This window comes from Sprattus sprattus, assembly GCF_963457725.1.
Source record: "Sprattus sprattus genome assembly, chromosome: 18".
NCBI lineage: Eukaryota > Metazoa > Chordata > Actinopteri > Clupeiformes > Clupeidae > Sprattus > Sprattus sprattus.
The window spans coordinates 30656078-30671214 of NC_137916.1; the positions used below are offsets into that span (position 1 = coordinate 30656078).

A 15137-nucleotide genomic window follows, 5' to 3' on the forward strand; every position below is an offset into this window, starting at 1 on the left:
AGAGGAGAGGAGAGGAGAGGGGAAGAGAGGAGAGGAGAGGAGGAGAGGAGAGGAGAGGAGAGGAGTGGAGAGGAGAGGGGAAGAGAGGAGAGGAGAGGAGAGGAGAGGGGAAGAGAGGAGAGGAGAGGAAAGGGGAAGAGAGGAGAGGAGAGGAGGATAGGAGAGGAAAGGAGAGGAGAGGAGAGGAGAGGGGAAGAGAGGAGAGGAGAGGAGAGGAGGAGAGGAGAGGAGAGGAGAGGGGAAGAGAGGAGAGGAGAGGAGAGGAGAGGAGAGGATTGGAGTTTGGTCAGCATGGGCAAAGAGCAACAAGTGGGGTTTGGTCAGCATGGGGTCAGCAGGGGGTCAGCATGGGGTCAGCAGGGGGTCAGCATGGGGTCAGCAGGGGGTCTGCTCTCATAGGGTGCAGTTGGAGTCTGGAGCCCTACGGCAGCTGGCCATGCGGATGAAGGTCTCCACGCGGTGCATGTCCTTGCGGAAACATGCCATGAGGCGGTAGCTCTTGCTCAGGTCGGTGTCGTCCAGGTACATGTAGAAGTCCTCAAAGGGCAGGGGCAGGGAGTCGTTGCCCTCCATGTCGGGTTGACCGTTCAGAGAGTCCTGAGTGGGGCAGGATGTACGGACGGGTTTGTGAGTTTAGTTTGCTACTTTTTATTCACTGTTATAACTGAAAAAGTATATTTTTGGTATAATGGAAAAGCATTGAAATGGAATAGAATACCCCAATGAGCAGGCTGACGCCCATCTTCAGGTCATTCAGCTTGTCTCTGATGATGTTGGGCCCCAGGGTGTTGAGGAAGGCTCCGCTAAACTCCTGGCTCGGATACTCCCAGGTCTCGATGAGGCGGAAGGACGTTCGGAGCAGCCTGAGAACCTGACGAGAGACCAGGGCACGCAGAGGACGGAGTTTATAAGAGAACCTGACGAGAGACCAGGCCACGCAGAGGAAGGAGTTTATAAGAGAACCTGACGAGAGACCAGGCCACGCAGAGGAAGGAGTTTATAAGAGAACCTGACGAGAGACCAGGCCACGCAGAGGAAGGAGTTTATAAGAGAACCTGACGAGAGACCAGGCCACGCAGAGGAAGGAGTTTATAAGAGAACCTGACGAGAGACCAGGCCACGCAGAGGAAGGAGTTTATAAGAGAACCTGACGAGAGACCAGGCCACGCAGAGGAAGGAGTTTATAAGAGAACCTGACGAGAGACCAGGCCACGCAGAGGAAGGAGTTTATAAGAGAACCTGACGAGAGACCAGGCCACGCAGAGGAAGGAGTTTATAAGAGAACCTGACGAGAGACCAGGCCACGCAGAGGAAGGAGTTTATAAGAGAACCTGACGAGAGACCAGGCCACGCAGAGGACGGAGTTTATAAGAGAACCTGACGAGAGACCAGGCCACGCAGAGGAAGGAGTTTATAAGAGAACCTGACGAGAGACCAGGCCACGCAGAGGAAGGAGTTTATAAGAGAACCTGACGAGAGACCAGGCCACGCAGAGGAAGGAGTTTATAAGAGAACCTGACGAGAGACCAGGCCACGCAGAGGAAGGAGTTTATAAGAGAACCTGACGAGAGACCAGGCCACGCAGAGGAAGGAGTTTATAAGAGAACCTGACGAGAGACCAGGCCACGCAGAGGAAGGAGTTTATAAGAGAACCTGACGAGAGACCAGGGCAGGCAGAGGAAGGAGTTTATAAAGCTGCAAACCAGCGTTTGGCCTTTTTAAGTGCCCCTCATCAGGACATCAAACAGCCTAAGAGTAAGAGTTACAATGCCTTGAAAAATGCCTTGAAGGAAAACCAGATCTTATATGGATGGATGACTAGCCCCCCCCCCCCCCCCCCCCCCCTCTTTCTTTACTACACACACTGAGTGTGGAACAGATGTGGCTCAGATCTGGGTAGAAGAGACCTCCAGGATCTCATATTTTGTAAACAGCCAGAGGCAGCACAGACGCTGCGTGAGGCTATCTGGCGAGTGGTGAGATCCCCGGCTCTCAACTGGACTCACAGAGCTCCTCATGGTCTGGGTCTTGTGGCTGGGAGCCGGAATGGAGTCCGAGATGCAGTGAGAGAGCGGAAGGATATGGCTCAGGGCCCTGCGGTCCTCTGGGAAGAGGTTCTCCTCCTGGAAAGAAGCACAGGGTTTGTGTTGGTGTCTGAACTCTATTAACTGTTTATCTGTCTGTCTCTCTGTCTGTGACTTTACTTGCCTTTATCTCTCAGTGCCTGCCTATCTGTCAATCAAGCCATGGATGTCATAGCACACTCTGTATATTGACATTTATATAATAGACTGTGTAATAAGGCAATGATCAGAGTTCCGAATCTATTCAGCACTACCTTCAAAGCAAAAACTTCACAGAAACAAGAATGAGAACAAAAAAAAAGAACTGATGAGGATTCTCACAAATTCATTGATCATTCTTGCAGCCAGCTCGTGCAGGACTTGTACACGGACGACGGCGTTGCTGAACATTTGCTGACTATTGATGAGACCTGCACCACTTCCAGCGATGTTCAGCAACAGCAACGACAACAGCAGGCCCCCTGAGCACACGGTGCAAGTTCAAAGTTCAAAGTTCAAAGTACTTTATTGTCATTGCCACAAAGACAACGAGACAGTAGAGGCAGCAACAGACTTCTTCCACAGCTAAATAATAATAAATAACAATCAATAAATAGATTCATAAATATCATAAGTTAAGAAAAAAAAAGATAAAAAAAGCAATATATCTCCAAGACAGACAGACACACAAGATATTTGTGAAAGGATGACTGACTCATGCTCTGCTAGAAACACATCCAACAGACGTAATACAGTCCTTAGGTCTTTAAACACAGTGTGACTCTTGCAAAGAAGTCTTGTTTGAAGCACAACACACAGGCCTTAGGGTACAGGTTGCTCTAACATGTGATTTCATTAAACTTTTAAAATAGTGCCATAAAAAAAGTTGACTTTTCACAATAATTGAAAATGAATGCTATCTAAAGTGCACTTGATATCACAGTGGACACATCTTATCCATAGGCTTTTAAGAGCAGTTCCAAGGCCCCTGATACTGTATATTTGGTTGCTATGGCACCTGAGCTAATATGTTATGGATAAATCGTAGATAATCAGAAAAAAACATTATAGATGAAATAACTACTTACATTTTATTAGCTACAGAAAGGTAAAAGTCCTTACCTTTTGTCATTTTGCCGGTGAGGATGAGTGTAGGATCTTCTCTGTAAGAAAAGCTGAAATTTGTTGTCATATGTCTAGAGTGACGCTTTATATACAGGTTTTGCTCGTGAATTCATTGATCATAAGAAGAAACAGGAGAGGCTCCATGACGCTTATGTGGATATGTGTCTTTGTGTGTGTGTGTGTGTGTGTGTGTGTGTGTGTGTGTGTGTGTGTTTGTGTGTGTGTGTGTGTGTGTGTGTGTGTGTGTGTGTGTGTGTGTGTGTGTGTGTGTCTGTGTCTGTGTCTGTGTCTGTGTCTGTGTGTGAGTGTGAGTGTGAGTGTGAGTGTGAGTGTGAGTGTGAGTGTTTGTGTGTGTGTGTGTGTGTGTGTGTGTGTGTGTGTGTGTGTGTTTGTGTGTGTGTATGTGTGTGTATTTGCGTGGACAATGTTCCTATGTTATTATTCATGTAGTCTGTCAATATCTGTTATTCAGCCCAGGAGTCTAAGCATGTACTCCTAAAGACCAACAGTTATTTGGATATGTAGGTTTTTTTTAAACTTAATAAAAGCCTGACATCCACATAGTATAGCTATAACAGGTTATGCTGTATAATAAAATGCAATTAGAAAATATTTATAAATATATATATCAGAGGTCATTGTATAAATATCAGACTTCATTTTATATATCTATATAAATTAGAGAGTTTATTCCATAAATATTTTTGACTTCATTGCAAATATCAGACTTAATTCTACAAATATCACATTTTATGTAAATATATCAGAATGTATTGCATATATATATATCTGACCTTCAATACATTTCAAATCAATAAATAATTCCTGTTTGGTTTGCCATAATATATCTATATCTATATATATATATATATACAGTACTGTGCAAAAGTTTTAGGCAGGTGTGAAAAAATGCTGTAAACTAAGAATGCTTTCAAAAAGTGTTAACAGTTTATTTTCATCAATTCTTCATAAATTAACAAAATGTAGTGAAGGAACAGAAGAAAATTCTAAATTAAATCAATATTAGGTGTGACCACCCTTTGCCTTCAAAAAAGCATCTATTCTTCCAGATACACTTGCGCACAGTTTTTGAAGGAACTCGGCTGGAAAATTGTTCCAAACATTTTGGAGAACTAACCAGAGATCTTCTGTGGATGTAGGCTTCCTAAAATTCTTCTGTCTCTTCATGTAAACCCAGACAGACTCGATGATGTAGAGATCAGGGCTCTGTGGGGGTCATACCATCACTTGCAGGACTTTCTGTTCTTCTTTAAGCTGAAGATAGTTGTTAATGACATTGGCTGTATGTTTTGGGTTATGTTCCTACTGCAGAATACATTTGGTGCCAATCATACGCCTCCCTGATGGTATTGCATGATGGATTAGTATCTGCCTGTATTTCTCAGCATTGAGGACACCATTCATCCTGACCAAATCTCCTACTCCACTTGCAGAAATGCAGCCCCAAACTGGAAAGGAACCTCTACCAAGATTCACTGTTGCCTGCAGACTCTCATTATTGTACCTCTCTCCAGCCCTTCGGCGAACAAACTGCCTTCTTCTACAGCCAAATATTTCAAATTTTGACTCATCAGTCCAGAGCACCTTCTGCCATGTTTCTGCACCCCAGTTTCTATGTTTTCGTGCTTAGTTCAGTCACTTGGCCTTGTTCCCTTGTCGGGGTAGAGCTTTTTGGCTGCAACTCTTCCATGAAGACCACTTCTGGCCAGACTTCCCCGGACAGTAAATGTCTGTACCTGGGTACCACTGGTTTCTGCCAGTTCTGAGCTGATGCCACTGCTTGAAATCTTCCGATTTCGAAGGTAAATAAGCTTGATGTGTTTTTCATCAGCTGCATTAAGTTTCCTTGGCTGACCACTGCGTCTACAATCCTCAACGTCTTCTTCAAAAGAGCTTGAACTGCACATTTTGAAACCCCTGTCTGCTTTGAAATCTTTGTCTGGGAGAGACCCTGCTGATGCAGTATAACTATGTTGTGTCTTGTTGCTGTGCTCAGTCTTACCATGTAAATGGATAAAAAATAAACATTTATTGTTTACATTTTTCAAAGCATTCTTAGTTCATAGCATTTTTTCACACCTGCCTAAAACTTTTGCACAGTACTGTATATATATATACAGTATACATGTACACACACACAAAAACACATATATGCAACATACCAAGATCTGAAAATAATAACGTCTGTTTGGCCATATTTACCTAAATAAACAGAACAAGCAAGCTGGTCTGTTGACGTCAGTGAACTCACTTCTGCCTCATGAACTGTCTGTAGAGACGGTGTTTTTCGGTCTTTATCAGGTCAGGAAAACAGATCAGATTCAACATTTTCCACTGAGGGCCATATAATCTGTTTCTCATTCACATACACACATCGGACACACAAACATCCATCTCTTGAATATTTAGGTTGGAGTGATGTTTTTACTGGGACAGTTACGGAAAGTTGTCTAAATGGATAGATTCAGGTGAAACGTCTTGATCTTTATTAATAGAAGTGGGCTGGCAGCGCCTGGCAACCTGTGTGAGATTTCCAACGATGAAAAGACGCTGGAATGACTCTGTTCTGTTCTGTGCTGCAGCAAAGGGCATAGTGTCAGTGTGGGGGGCATAGTGTCAGTGTGGGGGGCATAGTGTCAGTGTGGGGGGCATAGTGTCAGTGTGGGGGGCATAGTGTCAGTGTGGGGGGCATAGTGTCAGTGTGGGGGGCATAGTGTCAGTGTGGGGGGCATAGTGTCAGTGTGGGGGACTGTGACGGACCGAGCCTCGGTTGCCGTCAAAATGTGGGTTTGGCCCAAAAAGCTCAGGCAGAGTGAGGGTTCAAAAATATAAGTTTTATTAACTCTTCAAATATCCCGGAGACCTGCTAAGCCTCTAACTCAGTAGTGGACAAAAATCAGCAGTCTCCGGAAATGTAACCTGCTATGCCTCTATATTCGGAAGAGGACAACAATCAGCAGTACCAATCTCTGATTAAAAATACCTGCTAAGCCTCTTCTAAAACAGAGGTCAACAAACAGCAGTCAAAAGGGTCAACATATATGCACATACCTGTGTCATTGTGAGGGACAAGTACCACCACTTTTGCAAACACACACTAATTTCATCTCCACCACTTTTGACAACTGAAAGATAAAATGTCCCTACAGCGAAGAGGAAGCCTCTGAGAACAAACGTTCTTCTGTCGGAAGCAATCATCTATTTTCCAGTGCATCAGCTTTCTATCGAATGTCAGAAAAAATATGTCTTCCAGGCTTTATGCGGTTGTGAAATGCACAAGAAACAGTTTCTAAGTGTTGCTGCCATTGCCCAAGTTTGGTTCTGTTGGCCAGGTCTAAAAAAAAACCAAAACATGCATTAAAGTCGGATTTGGGGTAGTGATGCCAACTGTGGTCAGCATTGACATAAAAGTCTGCCCAGCTGGTAGGTTTTTAATGTGTTGCTAATGTGTTTTAATGTGTTTGAAGCTCCACTGACTGACTAGATCAGTCCCTTGATACAGTTTGTGTGGTCGGTTCAGAATCAGAATCAGAATCAGAAACAGATTTATTGTCAAGTAGGTATGCGCCTACCTGAAATTTGGTCTGGTGCATAGGTGCATACAGTAAACATAAAAACATAAAAACACAAACATACACACACAATAAGTAAGTACTACTACATAACATAAAAACATAGGAACACACTAAGTACTACACATAACATAAGTACTACAGAACACAGTATGGAAACAGATGTACTGTATACTATATAGGTGTCAAACCGCCTTTGAAAGCTGTAAAGCACTCCTGTGTAATGCCCCTGCTGTAGAATACTTATCAGAAAGTGTAAATTAGCCAAATGTGCTATTCTACAATCGAGAAGTAGACATTGGCTTTGCTGCTCAAGCTCCAATATTCCCCACCGCTGGACACAGTTTTTGCCCCCCTTTCTATATCTCCAACAAAAGATTTTGACAATAAAAAAAAAAATCTTACAACATGCAACATGACACATAACCTCACCTTACACATCATTCATCATATTATCAACATACAACATTTTGACACAAAATATAGGGAAAAATGACGCATTGATGGGTATCGGTCGAGTGTGTGTCGAAGTGAGCGTCGAGGAAGGACTAGAGAACTATGAAGAGGCAAAAACCATCGTCGCAGTATAAAAAGAAGAAGAGACTACACTGTATATATCTCCCCCTACTGTGTGTGTGTGTGTGTGTGTGTGTGTGTGTGTGTGTGTGTGTGTGTGTGTGTTTGTAGAAGAAGAGACTACACTGTATATATCTCCCCCTACTGTTTGTGTGTGTGTGTGTGTGTGTGTGTGTGTGTGTGTGTGTGTGTGTGTGTGTGTGTGTGTGAGTGTGTTTGTAGAAGAAGAGACTACACTGTATATATCTCCCCCTACTGTTTGTGTGTGTGTGTGTGTGTGTGTGTGTGTGTGTGTGTGTGTGTGTGTGTGTGTGTGTGAGTGTGTTTGTAGAAGAAGAGACTACACTATATATATCTCCCCCTACTGTTTGTGTCTGTGTGTGTGTGTGTGTGTGTGTGTGTGTGTGTGTGTGTGTGTGTGTGTGTGTGTGTGTGTGTGAGTGTGTTTGTAGAAGAAGAGACTACACTGTATATATCTCCCCCTACTGTTTGTGTCTGTGTGTGTGTGTGTGTGTGTGTGTGTGTGTGTGTGTGTGTGTGTGTGTGTGAGTGTGTTTGTAGAAGAAGAGACTACACTGTATATATCTCCCCCTACTGTTTGTGTGTGTGTGTGTGTGTGTGTGTGTGTGTGTGTGTGAGTGTGTTTGTAGAAGAAGAGACTACACTGTATATATCTCCCCCTACTGTTTGTGTCTGTGTCTGTGTGTGTGTGTGTGTGTGTGTGTGTGTGTGTGTGTGTGTGTGTGTGTGAGTGTGTTTGTAGAAGAAGAGACTACACTGTATATATCTCCCCCTACTGTTTGTGTCTGTGTGTGTGTGTGTGTGTGTGTGTGTGTGTGTGTGTGTGTGTGTGTGTGTGAGAGTGTGTTTGTAGAAGAAGAGACTACACTGTATATATCTCCTCCTACTGTTTTTATTCTCCTTCTTCTCTGATGGGCCCACTTGGTTCCAGTCATCAATCAGCACTATAAAATAGGGGATATTGAATGAGTCCCAAAAAGGACTGTATTGCTGGTTACTGAAATGATGAGTGACAATCGCCACAGGCTGTTCGGTCAGAACAGTACAAGATGTCAATGTCCAAAAATGTTTATTGCCAACACAAAGTGAAGTCTTGATGGAACAGGATGATATGGAATGAACAGGGTAATGAATGCTAGAATTATCCTTGTAGGGGACTTCTAACACACATGAATCCGTGTATTGACTGAAGTGAACCGTGGTTTCTATGAAATGATAATAACAAGACATACAGATATTTACAATTATGCACAACAAGAATGAATATATATATACACGATGAAACCGACCAAGTAAATAACACATATACACAAACACTCACGTTCTCAATGATGCACGGCAATTGAATGTCTCTGATAAATTGTCCCACAAAACTCCTTGCTGCTCTTCTCTCCAGCTTCTTGACCAACAAAATGGCCAGAGAGAAGGTATGCTATATTATATAGGGAGAGAGGGGCTGAGAGGCATGTCAGGACATGCCTCAGGGGGAGACTTGAAACTGTCCCCAAACGTATGGGGGCTGCCTTGAAACTGTCGTGGGGTGTGACATTCCACTGTAAACAACCCCCCACAGAACCTAGGGATGATCTGATTGGTCTGACCTTGTTATCACCCCAGGTCCTGTGAGTGGCCCAAACAGCGGGGTGCCTCAGCTAGATGCAGCTGGGGGAGCAGCGTTTTTAACAACCACACTTGTTCCGAATCTCCCTTCAGCCATTCCCCACCCCAGTCCTTTGTTTGTGTTGGACAGAGATGTTTTTGGGTTGAGCTCTGGTTGCACTCTGGTTGGTTTGGCTTGTTTATTGATTCATCTTTAGTTATGTGAAGTTTCCATCTTTTTGTGCATTAGTTAACAATTTACTTACTAGTTGTTAGCAGCCTACTTTTGTTTTATCTTTTGTTAATTCTTTGGTTTTGCGCACAGGAACAAACGAGGATAGGTAAAATATCCTGGGTCTACATGTCACGTCCACGTAGGTTTACCTTTGGTTAAAAACCCAGTCTAGAGTGAGCACCACCCGCTGAACTAAACCCAGTCTAGAGTGAGCACCACCCGCTGAACTAAACCCAGTCTAGAGTGAGCACCACCTGCTGAACTAAACCCAGTCTAGAGTGAGCACCACCTGCTGAACTAAACCCAGTCTAGAGTGAGCACCACCCGCTGAACTAAACCCAGTCTAGAGTGAGCACCACCCGCTGAACTAAACCCAGTCTAGAGTGAGCACCACCCGCTGAACTAAACCCAGTCTAGAGTGAGCACCACCCGCTGAACTAAACCCAGTCTAGAGTGAGCACCACCTGCTGAACTAAACCCAGTCTAGAGTGAGCACCACCTGCTGAACTAAACCCAGTCTAGAGTGAGCACCACCCGCTGAACTAAACCCAGTCTAGAGTGAGCACCACCCGCTGAACTAAACCCAGTCTAGAGTGAGCACCACCCGCTGAACTAAACCCAGTCTAGAGTGAGCACCACCTGCTGAACTAAACCCAGTCTAGAGTGAGCACCACCTGCTGAACTAAACCCAGTCTAGAGTGAGCACCACCTGCTGAACTAAACCCAGTCTAGAGTGAGCACCACCCGCTGAACTAAACCCAGTCTAGAGTGAGCACCACCCGCTGAACTTTGGTGTGCACCTGTCAATAGGGGTGGAGGTTATGTTTTCACCCCTGTATGTTTGTTTGTTTGTTTGTTTGTCTGTTTGTTTGTTTGTTTGTCAGCAGGATTACGCAGAAACGCATGGACCGATTTCCATTAAACTTTGTGGGGAGATTGGGTAGTGTAATGGCAATAATTGATTAGATTTTCAGATATCAAGGTCAAAGGTCAAGGTGACAAGGCAGAGGTTTGCATTATCTGAATGCTCCCATTCTTGTTATGTTATTGATTTGGTGCCACTGACAGTCCTCTGGTCCCTGGGTTACTTTTCTGTAAAAAAAGTACTTTTTTATTGCATATTGGGTTCCTGGTTTTGTGTCACTACACCCTCACTTGCTCAACCTGTTGCCTTATGTTGTGTCCTTCTACTCCGCGCCACCAGGGGGCGTAACAGTATTTCATATAATTGTACACAGTCCTGCACTGGACAGGAACCCACCCCCTCGAACACCGGAGAGGGGGGTGCTAACGATTATGCCACGACTCCTGTGACTGAGGTCTGTCCCTAGAATGTATCTTTTAATTTTAGGCAATTATGTCTTATCACTGCATCCACTGGCTATGTATTGACAGAGATCCATACCACTTGTCTTAGCATGTTTTAAAATGTAACACAATCCCAGTAAATATGAGATTTGAAGCGTTTGTATTCAGGTAAGGGCGAATCATAATGGCAGAGGTAGACAACGCAATAGTGACAATTAACCATTGGCACTGAGAGAGATGAAACCAGTCTTGTTGGTTTGTTAAGAAAGACAGAAGGAAAGGGAGAGAGATAAATTGCTAGACATTGCTGTCTTTTGTAGGTTTAGTTAATAGTTTCCATGGTTATTATCTTAAAACTTAATCATGGCTGCTGTAAAATGACACATCATACAAAGAGCAATAACGATAGCAGATTGGTACAAGCAGAACTGAAAGCAGTGATGCCCCATCAGTCTGAAAGGCCTCCTTCCATCCTCATGAAGGAAAGGGCGCCCCCAGGTGGCAAATGTTTGAACACCAGATGTCAATCTTCACCTCACAGCAGCCGCAAAATCCACACAACTTGTGAAAAGCATGCCTGCCTGATCTTAGTGACTCTGATGCAGCCTTTATAGCAGACCTGGGCAAAGTGCGGCCCCAGGGCCATTTGCGGCCCCTTGGCTGTCCCTGACCAGCCCGTGGATGTCAATGGTAAATTAGGAATCAAACGTTAAACGATAAAAATTGATATTACTATTAATTTGTATACTTATACTATTGCGTTGCAAGCTTGCTCTTGTGTGTGTGTGTGTGTGCCATGTGTATTGGTCGTCTGGGCACACCTTTAATACTGCAAAAACATGCTAATTTGTCATGCTGAATTGAGTTCAGCCTATTGGTCCGGCCCTCCACAACAGTCCCACTATCTCTTGTGGCCCCTTGGGGAAATTAATTGCCCACCCCTGCTTTATAGCCTGGTGTGGCAAAGAGTTAATATTACCAAGATCTCTTAACCTCACCATACTTCTACTTTCTTACACCGCTGAACCTGGGTCCTCTTTGACAACCTGTGACTTACTATATAAGTATTCACCATAAAAACATGGTATAGACTAGTAGCAAACTAGAAGGCTTGCAATGTACACAAAGTGTCTGAAGACGTTGTGAGGTGCATAATTGGTAAAAGGTGCCCAGGTGTGTTAGAGATAAATGAAAGCCAGTCATTATTTGAATTGCAGAGGTTTATTAGACAATCTAGCACAGATACTCTAAAGAGTAGGCAGTAAATAAGTTAAAGAAATATTAAAATACATTTAATTTCTTTACATACACACATGGAGCAAAGTCATGGATCATGAAAATAGCTGACTGACAAAACTTAACATAGTTAAATAGACATTATCATATGCATTCAGGCTCTGGTTGTCAGTGTTAAAAGCTAGAATTTGCATATTTTAAAATCATGGAAATCAGTAGGGTTTTTTTTCATGGCAAATTAATAAATTACATTTCAACACAGACATCACAAATTTCAAACCAATGACCTCTAACACTTGTCACAGTATAAACCAAATCCACTAGGTTGTCACTCATAGTCGCCACTCATGTACATATGATTGCTCCAGGACTGAAAGGAATAAATATGAAAGTGGTAATATTTGAAAGGCTGGGAAAGTAACGCCAGCAGGGGGTTTGTCGTCCTCCACGTGTCCCTAGGGAAAGCACGGGGACTCGCGGCAGTAGGCGACCCTAATGAAGGTCTCTACGCGGCGGATATCACGTCTGAAGCAGGCCATCAGGGAGTAGATCTTCCCCGGGGAACCATTGTCCAGCGAAGACTCGTCAAAGAAGGCAGGGGCTGATAGATTCTCCTCAACAATGGCATGGCCAATCTGGTGCTCCTCGGGGTTGAGAGAAATAGAACATAATATAAGAATAGAACACAGGAATAGAACATAATATAAGAATAGAACACAAGAATAGAACATAGTATAAGAATAGAACACAGGAATAGAACATAATATAAGAATAGAACACAAGAATAGAACATAATATAAGAATAGAACACAAGAACATAACATAGTATAAGAATAGAACACAAGAATAGAACCTAATATAAGAATAAAACACAAGAACAGAACATATTATAAAAGAACCCCTGTCCTCCATGGGCATCAAGCCCAATGTGGTCGAGGCTACTGGTTGCGCCACAGAGCCCCCCGATTGTGAGTAATTCTGATTGGACCGCTAGTCATGGATGGTGTTCCTGTTGTATGTCTTACCATTATGATGAAGCGGAGGCCCATCTTCAGGTCGGTGAGGCGTTCCCGGATGGTCATGGGGTTCAGGCTGTTGGTGAAGGTTCCGCTGAAGGCCTGGCTGGGGTACTCCCACGACACCAGCAGCTGGTAGGACACCCGCAGAACACTCAGAACCTGCGGAGGGAACCAGACATTATAGGGTGGGCCCGGTTTGAACCTGTCGAGGGAACCAAACATTATAGGGTGGGCCCGGTTTGAACCTGCAGAGGGAACCAACCATTATAGGGTGGGCCAGCACAACACTCAGAACCAGCGGAGGGAACCAGACATTATAGGGTTGGCCCGGTTTGAACCTGTCGAGGGAACCAAACATTATAGGGTGGGCCCGGTTTGAACCTGCAGAGGGAACCAACCATTATAGGGTGGGCCAGGTTTGAATCTGTCCAGGGAACCAACCATTATAGGGTGGGCCCGGTTTGAAAACGGGATTACTGAATGGTTATGCTGTTTGTATAAAGTCTTGCATCAGAAGTTGGTGCTCTTAAAAGTTAGGGGAAATTCAACCAGAAAAAAGGCTAATTTACCAGACCCCTGTATTCAATGTTTAAAAGCCTTTAGTTCAGCTAGAACAGTAAACAAACCAACATGTTTTAACAACAAGTCATGTGAGGTTTATTTGAATTGACTGTTTAGATCTATTCCAAATCAAACCATTATTTAAAGACTTATTAAAAGTCTACCTAAGGTTACAGATCAGTCTTAGGTAAAGCTGGTCTGCAACATCAGGCAGTTCATTTAATTTAAGTTTTTTAAAATTTAAGATTAATAATTTTAAAATGATTTATTTAACTGAATTGAAGCAGTCATTATAATGTAACTGAAACAGGAAATGTGTCATATTTCATATATACTGTACTGTAGATAAGAGAGAGATAGGTTTAGCTGTACAGATACGAGTTTAAGATATAAGCGTCCTTGAGCAAGACACTGAACCCCTAATTGCTCCTGACGTGCAGTGTGCCATCAGTGTAAATGTGAAATGTGAACACATGTAAGTCGCTTTGGATAAAAGCGTCTCCTAAATGACTAAATGTAAAAAAAATGTATAAAATATAGAAGAGGAAACTCACACTACTCCTCTGGGTCTCCTCCATGTTGGACGGGGCCTGGATGGAGTCGGTGAAGCACTCGGACAACAGGATGTTGTTGCTTAATTCAACGCGGTCAACGCCAGGGTCCAGGCTGTTCTCCTGGCCACAGAGGATCAATTGACGGGTAGTTAAGATTAAAGTTGTTTTAATTATCTAGATGTTTGCTGAGCGCTCGCCTTAATTAAGACATTAAGACAACAAGGCATACCTCCAACCTATACTCAGAGGCAGACACAGTTCAAACTGACAGTGAAGGCACATTAGAAGGCATCAAATTAAGACCACTGTTTTGGAACCTTTGTTACCGTTATCAGGAAGCAGTCAAGTAGTTCTAGTACGTACTGTACTTAAGCAATAAGCCCCAAGAGGCCGTGCTTTGCGCTGATTTTAGAACAGGTAAGGGGAGTTGTTAGGCACGACGCGAAGCTGGAATGTAATGCTGTAAGCTGTAATGCTGGATTTTACAACGGCTTTTAGCCAATCACAATCAAGGATTTGAACAATCAGGTTTAGAAATCTTTAAGAAGCAATACCTCACTAGCCAAGATGGCTTTACTCAGTAATTATCAAGACATTCCATCATATGGAAAAATGAGATGAAGATAGATAGTGATAGAGATTATTTCCAAACACTGTAAATGACTTAAGAATATAATAATCAAGTGACTTGTTTGAATATATTCCTGTGAATTATGTGCTTCTGAAAGCAGGAGCGTGGCTTTTCTCTGTGTGTGTGTAACTAGAATATTAGGTGCCACTAAGTCTGCATATGAACAAGAGCATGTTTAGACCAGAGGAGATAAGAAAGGAACTGTGCTTCTTCCGACCTTGTGCAAAACTGCCATCCTTGCAAGACAGGGAGCCTCGGACGTGAGAAATCCACCACGTGATCATCCCTGCTCAAAGCTAAACTTCTGACTATATAAACTTTGTGCGAAGAGTTTATCAGGGCTTCACTGTCAGCCTCGGCTGGGAGGGGAGCCCAATTGCAATTGTTGTTGTTTGTCTGTCTAATAAATGTACTTTCATGCAGCTCCGGAGTCCTGAAGTAACTTAGGGTGATTTTTCACCTATCAGATAGATAGATAGATAGATAGATAGATAGATAGATAGATAGATAGATAGATCGATATATAGATAGATCGATATATAGATAGATAGATAGATAGATAGATAGATAGATAGATAGATAGATATATAGATAGATAGATAGATAGATAGATAGA

The 15137-nt window shown here is 43.2% G+C and overlaps 2 protein-coding genes across 2 annotated transcripts in view; both read right to left on the reverse strand.

Moving 5' to 3' along the window:
• Positions 1 to 393: 393 nt before the first annotated feature.
• Positions 394 to 3195, reverse strand: LOC308379236 (somatotropin-like; the record flags this gene model as incomplete). The annotated part of the gene is made up of 5 exons (XM_080856294.1): positions 394 to 597; positions 719 to 871; positions 2007 to 2123; positions 2406 to 2545; positions 3186 to 3195. The coding sequence occupies 5 exons, from the start codon at positions 3193 to 3195 to the stop codon at positions 394 to 396; spliced, it is 624 nt and encodes a 207-aa protein (XP_080712420.1).
• A 9016-nt stretch (positions 3196 to 12211) lies between these two features.
• Positions 12212 to 15137, reverse strand: part of LOC308379237 (somatotropin-like) — a gene marked incomplete at both ends in the record, with an annotated part of 3986 nt that continues 1060 nt past the window's right edge. Inside the window, 3 exons of the mRNA XM_080856295.1 lie at positions 12212 to 12400; positions 12782 to 12934; positions 13891 to 14010. Of these exons, the coding sequence (XP_080712421.1) occupies positions 12212 to 12400; positions 12782 to 12934; positions 13891 to 14010 (462 nt within the window). The remainder of the gene's footprint in view (positions 12401 to 12781; positions 12935 to 13890; positions 14011 to 15137) is intronic.